Source organism: Bufo gargarizans, chromosome 8, assembly GCF_014858855.1.
Source record: "Bufo gargarizans isolate SCDJY-AF-19 chromosome 8, ASM1485885v1, whole genome shotgun sequence".
In the NCBI taxonomy this organism is placed as follows: Eukaryota; Metazoa; Chordata; class Amphibia; order Anura; family Bufonidae; genus Bufo; species Bufo gargarizans.
Window position 1 is genome coordinate 76,419,429 of NC_058087.1, and position 19,500 is coordinate 76,438,928.

The 19,500-nt window shown below is 40.1% G+C and overlaps 1 protein-coding gene across 1 annotated transcript in view; it reads right to left on the bottom strand.

Moving 5' to 3' along the window:
• The window catches only part of LOC122944374 (aldehyde oxidase 1-like), a 183,561-nt gene that overhangs the window by 154,080 nt on the left and 9,981 nt on the right, over nucleotides 1-19,500 (bottom strand). Inside the window, exons 3-9 of the mRNA XM_044302568.1 lie at nucleotides 15,555-15,651; nucleotides 10,246-10,354; nucleotides 9,254-9,380; nucleotides 8,591-8,652; nucleotides 8,459-8,503; nucleotides 6,303-6,380; nucleotides 2,805-2,946 (exon numbers count right to left, since the gene is read on the bottom strand). Of these exons, the coding sequence (XP_044158503.1) occupies nucleotides 2,805-2,946; nucleotides 6,303-6,380; nucleotides 8,459-8,503; nucleotides 8,591-8,652; nucleotides 9,254-9,380; nucleotides 10,246-10,354; nucleotides 15,555-15,651 (660 nt within the window). The remainder of the gene's footprint in view (nucleotides 1-2,804; nucleotides 2,947-6,302; nucleotides 6,381-8,458; nucleotides 8,504-8,590; nucleotides 8,653-9,253; nucleotides 9,381-10,245; nucleotides 10,355-15,554; nucleotides 15,652-19,500) is intronic.

A 19,500-nucleotide genomic window follows, 5' to 3' on the forward strand; every position in this document is an offset into this window, starting at 1 on the left:
CCCCTTGTGTGGGGTGCATTGGCAGTATGTTGCCGTCGTTCATTGTTTTATAATCCAATAAATACCTTTTGAAACTAAACAGAAAAAAAGGAGTCAATATAGCCAAAAATGCAAAAAATACTAAATTCTTCCTTTACACAAAAATTTTATAAAAACATTGAAAAGATGAATCACACCAACAAGAAAAATGTGGCTATCCTGAGAGCTAATTGCATGTGTAAATAATATACATTATCTGGGTAAATAAATATGTAAAATACTTCCATATACACTCACCTAAAGAATTATTAGGAACACCATACTAATACGGTGTTGGACCCCCTTTTGCCTTCAGAACTGCCTTAATTCTACGTGGCATTGATTTAACAAGGTGCTGATAGCATTCTTTAGAAATGTTGGCCCATATTGATAGGATAGCATCTTGCAGTTAATGGAGATTTAAGGGCTGCACATCCAGGGCACGAAGCTCCCTTTCCACCACATCCCAAAGATGCTCTATTGGGTTAAGATCTGGTGACTGTGGGGGCCATTTTAGTACAGTGAACTCATTGTCATGTTCAAGAAACCAATTTGAAATTATTCGAGCTTTGTGACATGGTACATTATTCTGCTGGAAGTAGCCATCAGAGGATGGGTACATGGTGGTCATGAAGGGATGGACATGGTCAGAAACAATGCTCAGGTAGCCCGTGGCATTTAAACGATGGCCAATTGGCACTAAGGGGCCTAAAGTGTGCCCAGAAAATATCCCCCACACCATTACACCACCACCACCACCACCAGCCTGCACAGTGGTAACAAGGCATGATGGATACATGTTCTCATTCTGTTTACGCCAAATTTGGACTCTACCATTTGAATGTCTCAACAGAAATCGAGACTCATCAGACCAGGCAACATTTTTCCAGTCTTCAACAGTCCAATTTTGGTGAGCTCGTGCAAATTGTAGCCTCTTTTTCCTATTTGTAGTGGAGATGAGTGGTACCCGGTGTGGTCTTCTGCTGTTGTAGCCCATCCGCCTCAAGGTTGTGCGTGTTGTGGCTTCACAAATGCTTTGCTGCATACCTCGGTTGTAACGAGTGGTTATTTCAGTCAACGTTGCTCTTCTATCAGCTTGAATCAGTCGGCCCATTCTCCCCTGACCTCTAGCATCAACAAGGCATTTTCACCCACAGGACTGCCGCATACTGAATGTTTTTCCCTTTTCACACCATTCTTTGTAAACCCTAGAAATGGTTGTGTATGAAAATCCCAGTAACTGAGCAGATTGTGAAATACTCAGACCGGCCCGTCTGGCACCAACAACCATGCCACGCTCAAAATTGCTTAAATCACTTTTCTTTCCCATTCTGACATTTAGTTTGGAGTTCAGGAGATTGTCTTGACCAGGACCACAACCCTACATGCATTGAAGCAACTGCCATGTGATTGGTTGACTAGATAATCGCATTAATGAGAAATAGAACAGGTGTTCCTAATAATTCTTTAGGTGAGTGTATAATAATAGTATAGAAAGCAGATGGTTGCTAGTGCAATGACATAGAACTATATTCTAGATATGTATAGATCCCAAGTATACAGAAACAATATGGATGTGTCTCAACAAAACATATTTGCAATATAAAGCAGATGCTGATAACAAAAGTAACTAACTGGAGACACACGTGCATTTCACCAGCACCTTCGTGTCTCAACAAAATATGTTTGTAGTATAACAAATGTTACTAACTGGAAAGACATAAAAAAAGGAGAAGCAATTAAATCAACCCATAAGTAATATAGAGATACACATCTATGACCTACCCATAGTATGAAGACCCCAACGCTCGTTTCAGCGGCACCTTCACATTGCGGCCCCCAGACGAAGGTGCTGGTGAAATGCACGTGTGTCTCCAGTTAGTTACTTTTGTTATCAGCATCTGCTTTATATTGCAAATATGTTTTGTTGAGACACATCCATATTGTTTCCGTATACTTGGGATCTATACATATCTAGACTATAGTTCTATGTCATTGTACTAACGGTAGTCTGCTTTCTATACTATCATTATATAAGGAGGCATTTTACATATATTGTTTTCCCATATAATGTATATTATTTACACATGCAATTAGCTCTCGGGATAGCTGTATTTTTCTCGTTGCTGTGATTCATCTTTTTAATATTTTTATAAAAATTTTGTGTTAATAAAGAATTGTGTATTTTTGAATTTTTGGCTATAATGAATCCTTTTTTCTGTTTCTGTGTTCTCTAATATTCCTACTAGAAGTTTATTAATAAATTGCCAGTTGGCTGTTACTAGTTGGGGAGTATACCTTCCCAGAGACTTTCCAATCAGTGCTGATAGTGGCAGATTGTCCTGAGACATACAACAAACTGGTTACACCCAGTTGGCAGTTCATGCATAAACGTATAGTTGTAAGAAAAGATCATTCTGGATTATTACATGGGGAATGCAAGTAGTTACTGAAATAGACATGTCAGGAAGGGGACAAGCCCTCTTTAACTTCTAGAACCAATGGTTACTAATGGGATTATAGCAGCTGGACCACAATTTACTACCACATCTTCAAGTACTAAAACCATAATAGTTTACTAATAATACTAATAATATAGTAATCGTAATAGAGAATATATACTTTATACTAAAAGTATCTAAATATTACAACAGTAATTTGTAAAACACCATTTTAATTTTGTACTGCATATGGATGTATATTAAATGCTTCTGTGCTTTGCTTTGTGACTGTGAGCATTTACATTTTTCTATGATAACAGATACATCGTAATTCTCCCGTCTTACCAACAGTGGTGTTACCAACTACAAGAGGAGCTTTAGGAAATTTCTTCTTTAATTCGAGAAGTTCTCCAAGTGTTGAAGGTGAATACCAAGTAATTCTCTCTCCATGAAAAGTCATCATTTTCTTTGGGTTATTGAGCATCAACTGATTAAGACAGAATTCAAATCATTGTAATTATTGAAAGCATTACTAGTTTAACCATCCCCTAAGCTTGTGCAGAAATACTTTGCATTAGATTTTTATTTGGGGTTCCCCAAGGTGGATTTTTTGTTTTGGGCATGGCTGTGACAGTAGCTATGCCGCTGACTGTGAATGTAATTACCATCATTTAACAGTTCGCAGCAAATGCTGCAACTGTATTCATATTAATATTCTCAGCAGAAAAGCTATTCTTTATCTTTTTATTCATATTTACAGTAATTTACAATTTCTCTATATTTTTGGTTTGTTAAAGGGAATGTCACCTACAATTTTCTTCTGCCAGTTAAAATCAAATATATCATTTTTTCAAATTTGTTTTTATTTTTTCATAGTATTTTTTTTGCATTTTATTTCTTGAATGTGATTATGGGGGCAGCCATTGTTCCTGAGCTGTTAAAAGCATTTAGAGATATGTTATACCGTAGCCACCATGAACCATAGACAAATTGTCAGGAGGGAAACTCATTGACTTCTATGGGAGAGTTTTCTAGGCATGCTCTGTGCCCTGTGTAGAGGTCATAGTACAAGTAAGCTGTGGCCATCAAATATTACATATTTACTAACATTGTAGTTGGGGTGTAGCTATAGGGCAGTGATGGCTAACCTTGGCACTCCAGCTGTGGTATAACTACAACTCCCAAGATGCCCCCCTTGCTTGGCTGCTCTCAGAACTCTGTAGAAATAAATGGAGCATGCTGGGAGTCGTAGTTTCACCACAGCTGGCGTGCCAAGGTTAGCCATCACTGCTATAGGGGGTGCAGAGGTAGCAGTCTCTACCGGGCCCAGGAGCATGAGGGAGCCCAAAGACCCTTGTGCCACATAAGAAGAAACCTGTATTATAGAAAGACAGAAATTACATGCAGGTCAAGTTACACCTCTGGCTGGAGTGAAGAGGTTAGGTCAAGAATTAGGCATGGGGGGGTTCCATTCTGAGGGAAGGGGGGCACAAGCTGAACTCTTGCACCAGGGCCCATGGCTACGCCCCTGATTGTAGTTGGTAAATTTGGGACCTTCCAGTCCCACCTGGGAGTGTCCAAATCCAAAATATGCTGGGACTGTCTCTGAAAATTAGGGACAGTCCCTGCAAATTCGGAACTGTTGGCAACAGTTCCGAATCTGAGTTGGATTTGGACACTCCCGGGTGCGGGTGGTACTGGCCTGTCCTAAATCTTCCATTATCTGTATGTAGGTGATATCTGTCGTTTAATTCTTCCTGTGATTATAATGAAATAACTGCTGAAAAGTGATCTGTACAGAACAAGAAGTGATGACTATTATTAGGCTTAGGGATTGTTCATTTACGTATATATAGAGTATTCAAAAGGATGCATGAGTCTTAATAAATCAAAATTTAAATCCACAAAAAAGAAAAGACCCTTAAAATTACAATATTTAATGATAATTCTTAAAACCTAATGCCCAAACTATGATTAGGATACAATGCCAATCAATCATTTAAAGATAAAAAGTAAATTACAAGATATAGTGAAGAACGAGCTCAGGGTCACTGGGGAAGGGAGAAAACGTACCCTAAGTATCATCCTATCGTGCCCCTAAGCCCTGGGACGAATCCCAATGGTGGAGACTCTCTGTCCTCGTACATCAGCTGTTATGCCCTCTTTAGCCCTGACAAGGAAATGAGGAAAAGACCCCAAAAGAAAAAAAAAAACACCATGGGAAGGGGAAGCCGGCTATCCCAGGCCAACCTGGGCTCCTTGGCACTGCGGTGTTAGGGACTGTTCACATCAGCTTTTTTCCAATGTTTAACATATACGTTGGGAAAAAAAGGAATGTAAAACCATACTATACTACTGTTTTCCATCCTGCAGAGTCCAGCAAAATACATATGTTAAACTTTTTTGTTGTTATTTTTTTAACTTTAACCTAAGGTCATGGATGCCACACTATGGCATCTGTCTGAGGCATTCATTTTGGTGGCCAGTGCAAAGACTGCAGGTTTTTTTAAAATTTGATTTAAATAAGTAAATTTCTGATGACACACGCCCTACATTGAGATAACAACAGAAGAAAGTTGACAAACCTGATGAGTGCACTAAATTAAAATAGGAACACACCCTGTACTGAACCATTCTGGGTGTTCCTAGAATTAGATTGCTTTACCAGATAACAGACGTTCAAAAAAATGCCGTGGGAGAAAATCCACTTCTGTGCCCTTAAATGTTCAGTACACACAGTGCATGATCACTTCAAATGAAGAAATTACATTGAAGAATTCAGAATCGGACCAGCACAAAGATTTTTCAAAGCTTCTATGTAGATGCTGATATATATCATGCAGCATTATGGTATCCCCTACTCTATTCCGTTCTTTGAAAGAATCAGATGGATCTAATAGAATTTTATTTGTCAATCCTGTTTTATTCCTAGAAGTGGCACTAGAGGTGTCCATTCAATGCTGCTTTTGCCTCCATAGACATACCATACATGTGCATTCAAGACTAGAGCAATTTTTTCTCCTTGGTCTGGTGGTCATGGTCATAATGTTTTTATTTTTTGGTCAATGTAGCTGTATGACGCTTTGGTTTTATGTACTGTAGGTGCCATATAAATAAAACGCTATTATATATGTACCAAAAAATGCACCTATATACAGTGCAACTTGTCTGAAAAAGCCTCATATGGCTACATTGACAAAAAAAAAAATATGACCACTAGAAAAAGACCAAAAGAGAAAAATAGTTCTGGTCTAAAAGTGCTATGGCCATCCTCAAATATCAAAGTCATTTTTGTGATACACATAGGCATACATGCCCCTGCTTCTTCCACATCTATCTAGAGGATGCTGAAACCACTATAAAGATATATTAAGGCTGGGTTTTTTTCTGGTGTTTTTTCAGGCATTTTATAAAGGCAAACACAATTTATATGTGAAAGAGGCCTAAGAAATTCATAAGCACAGAATTTTGGTAGATTAATAAAAAAAAAAATTATAGATAATATATTTATAAAATAAATTATTCTGAAATTCAAGTGTGCACCCGTGCTGCCTTACCCCTGTAATCAAGTACCCTGAAAAAGGTAGAGACACTTATTGGTGCCCAGTATTCAAGGCATAAACTGAAACACCCCCCAGATATACCCCTATGGAGCTGTAGTACCTTAGGTGCAACAGCCACCAGCTCTTTATCACATGCACTTGATGCTTGCTATTATTTATATGTTGAGTGCAGCCTGCAATGCCAACTAACATAACATGCAAAGAGTCCTGAAGAGTGAGTGCGGAGTACGGTCTGTGTTGTCTCCTGCATTATTAGAGCAAGCCAGGATTCTGCACTCACCATCAGCTCAGGTGGAAAGATAAGTTCTTGTGTCGAATCCAGTGGCAAAAGGTCCTGCTCATTGAAGAGTTTAGGTGACTGTTTAAACAAATATGTAAACATGTAAATTGTAAATTATTATAGTTTTACATTTATTAATGAATTGTTACGCATTGTTATGAACTGCCATCTAAAAAAGAACAAAAATAAAAAGCTCTCACAGTGGTTTCCTTTTCAAAAATGTCTACTGTGCAATGTGTGAATATGCATCTGGATTGGTTTATGCAAACTAACTTGCTCCCCCCATAAAAAAGTGAACTAATAAACAGATAATTAACTGTGAATAATAATTCATAACTTCCCTTTCAGTCATATACAGTGGAGGAAATAATTATTTGACCCCTCACTGATTTTGTAAGTTTGTCCAATGACAAAGAAATGAAAAGTCTCAGAACAGTATCATTTCAATGGTAGGTTTATTGTAACAGTGGCAGATAGCACATCAAAAGGAAAATCGAAAAAATAACTTTAAATAAAAGATAGCAACTGATTTGCATTTCATTGAGTGAAATAAGTATTTGAACCCTCTAACAAAAAAAGACTTAATACTTGGTGGAAAAACCCTTGTTTGCAAGCACAGAGGTCAAACGTTTCTTGTAATTGATGACCAAGTTTGCGCACATTTTAGGAGGAATGTTGGTCCACTCCTCTTTGCAGATCATCTCTAAATCCCTAAGGTTTCGAGGCTGTCTCTGTGCAACTCTGAGCTTGAGCTCCCTCCATAGGTTTTCGATTGGATTAAGGTCCGGAGACTGACTAGGCCACTCCATGACCTTAATGTGCTTCTTCTTGAGCCACTCCTTTGTTGCCTTTGCTGTATGTTTTGGGTCATTGTCGTGCTGGAACACCCATCCACGACCCATTTTCAGTTTCCTGGCAGAGGGAAGGAGGTTGTCGCTCAGGATTTCACGATACATGGCTCCGTCCATTTTCCCGTTTATGCGAATAAGTTGTCCTGTGCCCTTAGCAGAAAAACACCCCCAAAGCAAAATGTTTCCACCCCCATGCTTGACGGTGGGGACGGTGTTTTGGGGGTCATAGGCAGCATTTTTCTTCCTCCAAACACAGCACCTTCTCCCAGTCACTCTCTGAATCATTCAGGTGTTCATTGGCAAACTTCAGACGGGCCTGCACATGTGCCTTCCTGAGCAGGGGGACCTTGCGAGCCCTGCAGGATTTTAATCCATTGCGGTGTAATGTGTTTCCAATGGTTTTCTTGGTGACTGTGGTCCCTGCTAATTTGAGGTCATTAACTAACTACTCCCGTGTAGTTCTAGGATGCTTTTTCACCTTTCTCAGAACCATTGACACCCCACGAGGTGAGATCTTGCGTGGAGCCCCAGAGCGAGGTCGATTGATGGTCATTTTGTGCTCCTTCCATTTTCGAACAATCGCACCAACAGTTGTCACCTTCTCTCCCAGCTTCTTGCTAATGGTTTTTTAGCCCATTCCAGCCTTGTGCAGGTCTACAATTTTGTCTCTGACATCCTTGGACAGCTCTTTGGTCTTTCCCATGTTGGAGAGTTTGGAGTCTGCTTGATTGATTGATTCTGTGGACAGGTGTCTTTTATACAGGTGACTAGTTAAGACAGGTGTCCTTAATGAGGGTGACTAATTGAGTAGAAGTGTCTAACCACTCTGTGGGAGCCAGAACTCTTAATGGTTGGTAGGGGTTCAAATACTTATTTCACTCAATGAAATGCAAATCAGTTGCTATCTTTTATTTAAAGTTATTTTTTCGATTTTCCTTTTGATGTGCTATCTGCCACTGTTACAATAAACCTACCATTGAAATGATACTGTTCTGAGACTTTTCATTTCTTTGTCATTGGACAAACTTACAAAATCAGTGAGGGGTCAAATAATTATTTCCTCCACTGTATACATAGGCCTTTTCTGGCTAGTGCATTGCAGCAAAACTAAGAGACTCAGCCAAGTATTAATCCAGTTGGAAGGCTGGAAGAGTCTAAATGGCAGAATAAATACGATTCTAGAATTGAGAGAATTACATATTTAGATTACTACACCAAAAATTACATTTAAATTGCATTGCTAATTTTGCTAAAAATGTAAAAGGCTACCCGAAAAGAGGAAAAAAAGAAAGCGCTATACTATACCGTCATCTCAGGCAGCATATTTTCTTCATCACTTTTACAGCAATTCTGAAAAAAAAAACACAGTCCATTAAGCAGAGATGAAGAGGTACTGGAAACTAAAGCATGCATACTGTAATATATTAGTTCACTAACCTTATCAAATGTCCTAAAACCATCCAAAATGGGCCTGTATCCAGTGCACCTACACAGGTTTCCTATTGCAAGAGAAATAATTATAGACCATCCTTAGATGTTCATATGTGATATTAATTTATAGAATGGTAAGCAGAGGACTCAATGCAACAAGTGTACTGCATTCTCCAAAGGTAGCACTACTGTTTGCTTGATGTCAGAATGTAACACATCAATAGTTCATATGGATATGATGTTCCTTCCATAGGAGCTAAACTTGTAGCTTATCTCCTTAAAGGAAGCTTGGCGTTTCTGAGGCTCAAATGTAAAATGCCACCATCTAAGCATCACATGGAGTAGCTTTGTATGCTTTAAAGCTGACCATCCATAGACGTCAGCTGAACCTACCAATTTGGTGAGATTGACCAATGATCTAATGAGTATGCAAGCAGCCTGACGGTCTGAAAGAATAAGGCATGCTGGATTTTAACAACGCAGATCCTTCATTCCTCTTCTTATTTCATATTTCAGCTTCTTGACAACCTCTATTGCTAAATTAAAGTGCCACATTAAAGAACAATGGCTTCAATGGTATTAGATGAGGCTATATAATAAGTTTAACTTAGACTACTTACCAGACAGGTAAATCATAATCTCTTTAATGGTGGGCTTTGGACTACCTACCAGATAAGTAAGCCATGATCTCTTGAATGGTGGGCTCTGGATTATTTCTCAGTAAAGAATACATGGACATCACCATCCCAGGACTACAGAACCCACACTGTGAACCATGAGCTTTAGCTAACCTCTCCTAAAGAGTGAAGATAAATCCAGATGTTAGTGGCAGCACTGGAAAGAAATGTAATGGATCATTAATAATCTCAATGGAGTACAGGATCTGCCTAGCCTTGCAGTCAAGAAGGCACCTAGCCTTTCTGCTGCCTGAGGCGAAAACTGAAATAGTGCCCCCCCCCCCCCTGCCAATTTCTTAACCTAACCCTTTTCCACAATGAAAGCACTCATTGCCTATGGCCCTTCTGCTGCTCCCCCTCTTGCCCCTTCCTGGTGCTGCCTGAGGCGATCGCCTCACCTGGCCTCATTGGTGGTGCACTCCTGCTTGCAGTTTAAAGCTTGCAAACCAAGTTGGCTTTACAAGTCAACATTGCTCATAAGTGTATATGCCACAATCTTTTCTATACAGCAAAAAATAGGTGACAGTGATGTATACTTGGCCTTGTAAAGAACACTATTCTGGCACACGCAAAAAATAGTTTACTACAGCGATGTGAACATAGCCGTGAAATAAATTGCAAAACAACAAGAGCATTAAAGGTATTAGGCCAAGTTTGCATATCCACAGGATAGGGGATAACTAACTGCTTGCTGGGGTTCTGACTGCTGGAACTCCCACCCAACAGGGGTCCCATTGCCCTGATCTGATGGAGCAGCAGGTCGAACATGCACCCCGCCGCTCCATTGATTCTTTATAGGATTGCCGGAAATAGCAGAGCACTGTACTTGGCTATCTCTGAGTGAGTGTATGTTGTCCAGATTTGCTCTACGGTAGCTCCAAGGTCCAATTCAGGGTTGCTTAGCTATGCCAAAATCAGCATCCTCTAGTTATCATAACATTCTAACATACTGTACATCACAGGGCCAACAGTGACCAAGGTTACCTGGACTGGATGCAGCCTTGTGACTGAATTTCCTATTCCTTCTGTTGTGGTGACTGCCATTCCATGCAGGGAACAAATTGGAGTCAGGCATGCTGTCACTGGGTAATGTCTACAGATTAGTAAAGGATAATGAAAATAACATTTGCTGAAAAAGTAATGGAGATGCAAGCTAGATGGCAAGTTAGGGTTTATGGTTCCTTTTGTAAATTTGAGGCAATTTTATTTCTGTAGTCTTACAAATGTTGTTTATCCAAAACATGTTAGTCTTTAGCGTAGAAGAAATCTGCGTAGACTTCCATTGGATCAGGAATATTAGCCTTAGTGGCTGCTTTCTCTCTTCCAGCAGCCTCCATTAGAGGAGGCTTCAGAGCTCACTGTATACTGTATGAATTCAATAAAAACACAGCGGAGGAGATTTACCAATCAGAATTCAGGCCCATTTTGCATTTTCAGGGTTTGTAGAGCCCCTTTCTAACTTACCGTATATGAGAAAGAGATATGACCCACTAAAAGGAGTGTGACCTGCTGGGAAAGCGGTGGGCTTAAGATGTACCAAAAGTATACAGTCTAAAGGTGCACCAGATTTATTATCCAGCATCAGTCAATGTGATAAATCTGGCACATTCTAAGGGTACTTTCACACTAGTGTTTTTTGAGTCCGGCAGGTAGTTACAGCAACAAAACTGCCTGCCGGATCCGGCAAGCCGTGTACAAACGGAAAGCCTTTTTTTCCAAATCCGTTAGACGGATCCGGTGAAATACCGGATCAGTCTTATCTGGTATCATCCAGAATACCGGATCTGGTATTTAAAGATCAAAAGCAAAAATAGCTTCTCCTATGTCCCAGCGCATGCGCAGACCAGAAAACCAGATACATCTCTATCAAATTTAATGCCGGATCCAGCAAGTGTGGTATTGTTCCAGGATTTTGGCAGGAAAAAATACCTCAGCATGCTGCAGTATTTTGTCCGGTCAAATAACGTACGAGGGACGGAACGGAAGACATCCTGATGCATACTGAACGGATTGCTTTCCATTCAGAATGCATTAGGACAAAACTGATGCGTTTTTTCCCAGTATTGAGACCCTTTACAGGATTTCAATACCGAAAAAGAATAACGCTAGTGTGAAAGTACCCTATGACTTTCCACTTTTAGATTAGACTGAGTATTAGTATAAGTAAGTCTGCCCCACATCATTAAGCTCCTTTCTGTACTGGACCATAATAGTGTTATATTACTAAGATGATTTTATTTTGCCCCTTTTTAGACAGTGAACCACAGTTCAGTGGTTTCTATTTGCAATATTTTGTACATTTTAATTCTTAGAGTCCTGAGTGTATTGACTGCTTCCTAACATTGAGTATAGCTTATAAAATGGCTATAAGGCATTGTGGCTCATTGGTTAACGCTGCTGTGTTGCAGTGCTCGGGTCCTGGGTCCAAATAAACGTGCAACATCTGCATAGATTTGCAGTTCTTTCTATGTTTGTATATCTGCATAGACTTTGTATGTTCTTCCTATGTTTGTATATGTTTCTTCCATGTACTCTGGTTTCACTCCAAAGACTATACTGATAGATGAACTGTCTTCCTTTAAATTGTCCATTGGGGGCACACTTAGTGTCATTGTTGCACCACAATTCAAACATAAGTTACCACTTCTTTTTGGTACAAATCAATGTAGACACCTTTTAAAATACGCCATATTAGCTGCACCAACCATAAATTGGTGTAAGTTACAGAAAAGTTTCCAACTTCATGTCAGTAGTCAAACTGCACCAGACTGTGATAAATTTGATGCAGACTGCTCTCTGGAAGTCTACTCTGTCTGAATATTAGACAGCATTGGTAAATGTGGGTCATTGTACTGGAGATTGTTGTAGGCGATGGCAATCTCCATACTTAAATATAAGGGTAGAACAGCTAATTAACTATTTAAAACACCTAACTGGTGCACAGGCAGAGGAAAGAAAGTTCTGCAATCAGTCGGCTTAGGATTTTACGTCCTTCATAAAAAGGCTTGTGATCTGCAATGAGAAAGGTGATACTTCAAAGGCATCTGTGTCCTTGTATACCCTCCCTCATATATTACTGCATACAGTACTTGTCTGACCTAAACCAAAAAATGTTCTCTATGTGATGTTAGTACATACAGCCCACCTCTATATGGAATGCTGTGAATTTGCCCCTGCAGCGTGAATACAAGAAGCACTGCAAGTTGCTCAGTCACTAGACTTGCATTACCATCTATTTGCATGGCCTTTAGTAACGTGTTTGCTATATTGGGGGCATTCCCAGATGGACAGGAACCATGTTAATCTGCCCCACGATTGAAATATTGGATGTAAATGCTAAGGATAGGTGCATATCTACACTGAACAAAAAAATATAAACACAACACTTTCGGTTTTGCTCCCATTTTGCATGAGCTGAACTCAAAGATCTGACATTTTCTACATATACAAAATACCCATTACTCTTAAATATTGTTCACAAATCTGTCTACATCTGTGTTAGTGAGCACTTGTTGCTGCAGCTGTCCGGGTGGCTGGTCTGGTCTCAGACAATCATGCAGGTGAACATACTGGTTGTGGAGGTCCTGGGCTGGTGTGGTTACACGTGGTCTGTGGTTGTGAGGCCGGTTGGATGTACTGCCAAATTCTCTGAAACGACTTTGAAGACGGCTTATGGTAGAGAAATGAACATTCATTGCACAGGTAACAGCTCTGGTAGACATTCCTGCAGTCAGCATGCCAATTGCACACTCCCTCAAAAGTTGCGACATCTGTGGCATTGTGCTGAGTGATCAAACTGCACGTTTCAGAGTAGACTTTTATTGTGGGCAATCTAAGGCACACCTGTACAATATTCATGCTGTCTAATCAGCACCTTGATATGCCACACCTGTGAGGTGGGATGGATTATCTCGGCCAGGGAGAAGTGCTCACTAACACAGATGTAGACAGATTTGTGAACAATATTTAAGACTAATGGGTCTTTTGTGTATGTAGAAAATGTTTCTGATCTTTGAGTTCAGCTCATGCAACTGAAAGTGTTGTGTTTATATTTTTGTTCAGTGTACATACAGTACAATGTAAGAAGAAAGTATGGGGCTGCACTGCTGATAATGTACCAGATCACAGGTGTGGGACGGTAGACTGTGAGACCCAGTCAGGTAATGCAATGTATAGTGGTGCTCTGCTATATGAAAGTCCAAATACAATAATCCAAGGAGAAGGGATAAATGATAGCGGCACTCACCATTTTGCGTTAAAATTCTTCTTTATTTTCAATGAAGCTAGAAGTTACAGAGGGCTGGGGCGGACATTGCGCTTCCTCTGGCCTCTGACAAAGTCGCGCTACCCATGCGCTCATTTAAATGCGTCCACGTTGCCACAGCAACCAAAGACGCTAAAAACATATACCCCGTCCGTTGCAAAACGGGGAGGGTAGAAACATAACATTCCCTGACAACACCTGTACCTGTATCGTATGCGTGGTCCTCTATCTATATAAACAAACGCTAAGATCATTGCAATAATTTGGTCCCAAGGGACCCATAGCAGCTGTGCTGATAATCCACTCCGCCTCCTTTGGCAAAAGGAGACGGTCCCTATCTCCACCTAGTACCTGAGCAGGGACATGTTCAAGGGCAGCAAATTTTAGACATTTAGTATTATAATCGTGTTTTTGCGAATGTGGTCAATGAGTGGTCAATGAGCCTGGGACAACCTTTTCCTGACTTCGCTGAATTGATATGCTCCCTGAATCTCTCATACATAGGGTGGATCGTCTTCCCTATGTAGAAGGATCCACAGGAGCATAGTATCAGGTATACCATGTATTTTGTTCTGCATGTGGTAAATTGCTTGACTCTATGCCTAATACCCGCAAAGAAAAATTACTTGTCCTGTAAAGCAAATTGACAAAATGAGAGTTATTGCCAATCTTCATCCCACTTTTTGCCAATTTAACAAATGTCCATTTCGGATATTCCAGTGCCCAGTGAGATTACTTGGGTGCTGCGCACGTGGTACCAATATAGTTTCTGCATGCTGGTACACAGTTTTACATGAGCATGGCATCTTGAAGCTAACAGTGGAACATTATTTTAGTTAAATTTTTTGTCGTTATCTATCAATGCCTGTTACAGCTTCAGTTGGCTATTATTTGACTAGATTACATATACAGTTTGCATCTGTAGGGAACACGGATTTTGGCCACGTACTAAACAGGTGATTTCACATAGGCCAGATTCAGACAGTGTTGTGGAAAAACATAAAAAAGTGATGTGAACAATAGATCATTTTCTGATGACACATTTCCTTTAAGGTAATATAAAAGCTTAGGACATACGTTTTGGCAGTATTTAATTCTGATAAATTGTTTTCTATGTATAAAGGACTTTGGGAGATCTCTGCCAATCCCCTCACACTTATGCCCATTCAGCTTGATAGCATCTCCATGTTGTGAATGGGAAGAGGGGAGAAAGTCACTGCCAGACTCCTCGGTTAGCAGCTTATCCCCCTATGTCAGGTTCACATCACCGTTTTGTTTTCCCTTCTGTATTTTAGATGAAAAATAAAGGGGGTTGTTTATGATCAGAAATACGCCTACATTAGGCTTATTTCTGGCGCAGAGGTTATTTGCGTCACAATCTGCGACTTTTCCGGACTCATGCCAGGTGTAAAAAACTGTTTTAGGTGTAGAAAATGGTCTAAATGTAAACCAGCAAGGAGTCTGTCTTACGTTTAGACCAGCACTGGATCCCCCAAAGGTATCTAGAGTCCGGCACCTCAACAGAACTTCAGCGGATCCATCCTGCACAGGGGCTTATTAAGACCAGCGTCTAAAACCCCGGTCTTAATAAATGACTTCCAAGTCCTTCATGGAAGATATTTTCTTCTATCTAAAACAACAGATTTTAGATAAAAACAGATGCAAAATTAGCATAATAGATACTCAAAATAAAGGATCTGTTTTTTCTTTGTTTTCTGTTCTACTGATGGGTCAGAAGAACGAAAAAACAAAAAGGTGATTTGTGAACCTTTCCTAAAAACAAAAGGATCAGGTAGTTAAACTCTAACTGTCCAATCCATACCCCTCCCAACATCAGGGGCGAGTCTGGACTACCTCATAAATATTAAATGGTCGGCCAATCCCATCGAAATCAGGCCAGAATGTGCGTTTTAGAATAAAGTGAATCCTATTTTCAGATGACACAAAACGAAAACTTTGAAAGAAATGTCGTGTAGTCACTTATTTTATAAATGCCTTAGTATTTTCTCATGAGTTTTGAAAAGGATACAGGATTTTCTTAGACACTGGATGAATGGAAGACACCATGACTGTGCAGGCCCCACAGCCACCTACTCCGCAGGCACTTTTCGTACCAGTAAGACGCACTGATTTAGATACAGTTAAGGAAAATATTCGGAATATATACTTTATATGTAGTCATGTATGATCAAAATGGAGGCAAGTCATAGAAGGCATCATAGTACAGGGTACTGAAAATAAATACAAGGGCAGTAATAAATTCTCCACACATTCAGTTTACACATGAGAGAAGGCTCGGTATTGACTGTGTGATCTAACCAGTTTCTCCTATTCTTATTTAATCATCAAGTTTGTGTTTTAATTCCTTGCTACTTTCAAGATCTCTGCTTGCTGTTAACTAATTTCTATTCAGTGCCAGGGGCCCAAGTGCGATAGGAAATATAGAACAAAAGACTAAACATGATTGAGTTTACTTCTGCCGGCTAGATCGGGATGTACGGGCCGGCGCATGCGCATTAAACGCTCTGCTGCCTCTGCCCTAGTGGGTAATGGAGTGCGCAGGCGCAGGCGCCGGATTTGTCATTGACTGGAGGATGGTATCTGAAGAACCGAGGGCGGACCAGAGGGGTGAAAGGGGAGGGGTTTGATTTGAACAGCGCCGTGGAGCCTGGGCACCGGCCGCATAAACGCCGCCCCTGGGCACCTTCAGAACCTAATTAGCATATGGATTAAAAGCGTTTTTAAGAGAGAATAGGCGACGGACAGCAATATGAAAGGTAAGATTATAATATGGGGAATGTAATAGATATCATGATGATTGTGGTGTATAATGGTCATTTTAGGTGAAAGACTCTCTTTAAGTATATGAAAGCTAGCCACTGACAAAGAGCAAGTCTCTTGAGAGTCATTAGAAAGCAGAAAGTTGCATAACTTTTTATAATACAAGGATTATGCATTCATTTATTTATTTTATGCATTTATATAGTGCTACTATGTTCTGCAGCGCACCACAGACATTATCATCAGTCTGTCCCCAATGGGGATCACAATCTAAGGTCCCTATCTTTATGTCTTTGGAGTGTGTGAGGTAACACACGCAAACATGTGGAGCACATACAAACTCCATGCAAATGTTGTCCATGGTTGGATACAAACCTTGGACCCCAGCGCTGCAAGGCATCGGTGCTAACCACTGAGCCAACGTGCTGCCCCATTTCCATAAATTTGGACAAACCACTCAGATTAAATAATCTCATAATTACATTATGCAAAGTAATTTGTTGTATAATACCATGAGCCGATTTCACATCCAGTGTTTAATTGTGCATTTTGTGTTATGTAATGATTGTTTTTGCTGCATTTTTTGTTCTAAATGCTGTGCCCTAATGCTTGTTGGAAGAAAAATACTAGAATGTCGACATACACATTTTATATTTAATATCTCAGTGGTGCTTTATGGCATTTTTTTATGAAATTGTTAAACGGTGAGGGTATGGTGTTTTTTCTGTGTTTTATGCAAAACGCAAGAGAATACTTGTGCAAAATAACACAGAATACAGAAAAGGCACTAAAAATGCACAAAAGGACACATTTTTTCTAAAAAGCTTTTAAAATGCCAAATAATTTCTAAAAGATTCAATAACAGGGTTCTGGTTTGAACTCTGACTCATGCACACAGTAGAACATAAATCACGAGGGGGAGAGGGGATAACCTGGTGAGGGATTTCTATCACTAGGGCAGTCTATATCTTTCACCACATATCACATGACCATATTTGTGCAGGTCAGTAAGCCAATGAGTGGAGTAGCCAAGCTCCTCACAGGAAGAGAGTGTGAGCTGTTCTGTGTGTCTGGGGCCTGAATTCATTTAGGGGGTCAAGTCTGAGATCTAGATTTATGTAGGGGAGTTTGGTCTAGGGTCTGCATAGACTGCATTTATTTATGGTTCAATCAGTTTTTATTGATTTATTCAAGCAGATTAGCAATAATAATTACCAAGCAATAAGGAGAACTAAAAAAAATTAAACAAATAACAAAAATGTAGAAGTAAGTAAACAAGAAGGAGGATAGAAGGGGAGACAAGACAGAGACATTAGGTAAGGAACCCGGATATCGGGAGAATGCATGGTGACAAGATAGACTGCATTTATTTAGAGAGTATGGTGTTGTGTTTCTCTTTATGGGGTCTTGGGTCTGTAGTTGTTTTGCTTATCTGTTTTTGGGTCTGATTTGGAAATCTGTAGATCTGTAGTTATTCTAGGGTACACATTTATTCAAGGGTCTATATTCTAAGGTTTATCCAAAAGTATGTATTTAATCTGGGGTACATTGTTATATATATACATATATATACAGTACAGACCAAAAGTTTGGACACACCTTCTCATTCAAAGAGTTTTCTTTATTTTCATGACTATGAAAATTGTAGATTCACACTGAAGGCATCAAAACTATGAATTAACACATGTGGGATTATATACATAACAAAAAAGTGTGAAACAACTGAAAATATGTCATATTCTAGGTTCTTCAAAGTAGCCACCTTTTGCTTTGATTACTGCTTTGCACACTCTTGGCATTCTCTTGTTGAGCTTCAAGAGGTAGTCACCTGAAATGGTCTTCCAACAGTCTTGAAGGAGTTCCCAGAGATGCTTAGCACTTGTTGGCCATTTTTCCTTCACTCTGCGGTCCAGCTCACCCCAAACCATCTCGATTGGGTTCAGGTCCGGTGACTGTGGAGGCCAGGTCATCTGGCGCAGCCCCCCATCACTCTCCTTCATGGTCAAATAGCCCTTACACAGCCCAGAGGTGTGTTTGGGGTCATTGTCCTGTTGAAAAATAAATGATGGTCCAACTAAACGCAAACCGGATGGAATAGCATGCCGCTGCAAGATGCTGTGGTAGCCATGCTGGTTCAGTATGCCTTCAATTTTGAATAAATCCCCAACAGTGTCACCAGTAAAGCACCCCCACACCATCACACCTCCTCCTCCATGCTTCACGGTGGGAACCAGGCATGTAGAGTCCATCCATTCACCTTTTCTGCGTCACACAAAGACACGGTGGTTGGAACCAAAGATCTCAAATTTGGACTAATCAGACCAAAGCACAGATTTCCACTGGTCTAATGTCCATTCCTTGTGTTCTTTAGCCCAAACAAGTCTCTTCTGCTTGTTGCCTGTCCTTAGCAGTGGTTTCCTAGCAGATATTCTACCATGAAGGCCTGATTCACACAGTCTCCTCTTAACAATTGTTCTAGAGATGTGTCTGCTGCTAGAACTCTGTGTGGCAATCTGAGCTGCTGTTAACCTGCGATTTCTGAGGCTGGTGACTCGGATGGACTTATCCTCCGCAGCAGAGGTGACTCTTGGTCTTCCTTTCCTGGGGCGGTCCGCATGTGAGCCAGTTTCTTTGTAGCGCTTGATGGTTTTTGTGACTGCACTTGGGGACACTTTCAAAGTTTTCCCAAATTTTTGGACTAACTGACCTTCATTTCTTAAAGTAATGATGGCCCCTCGCTTTTCTTTACTTAGCTGCTTTTTTCTTGCCATAATACAAGTTCTAACAGTCTATTCAGTGGGACTATTAGCTGTGTATCCACCTGACTTCTCCACAAGGCAACTGATGGTCCCAACCCCATTTATAAGGCAATAAATGGCACTTATTAAACCTGACAGGGCACACCTGTGAAGTGAAAACCATTTCAGGTGACTACCTCTTGAAGCTCAATAAGAAAATGCCAAGAGTGTGCAAAGCAGTAATCAAAGCAAAAGGTGGCCACTTTGAAGAACCTAGAATATGACATATTTTCAGTTGTTTCACACTTTTTTGTTATGTATATAATTCCACATGTGTTAATTCATAGTTTTTATGCCTTCAGTGTGAATCTACAATTTTCATAGTCATGAAAATAAAGAAAACTCTTTGAATGAGAATGTGTGTTTAAACTTTTGGTCTGTACTGTATATATAAAA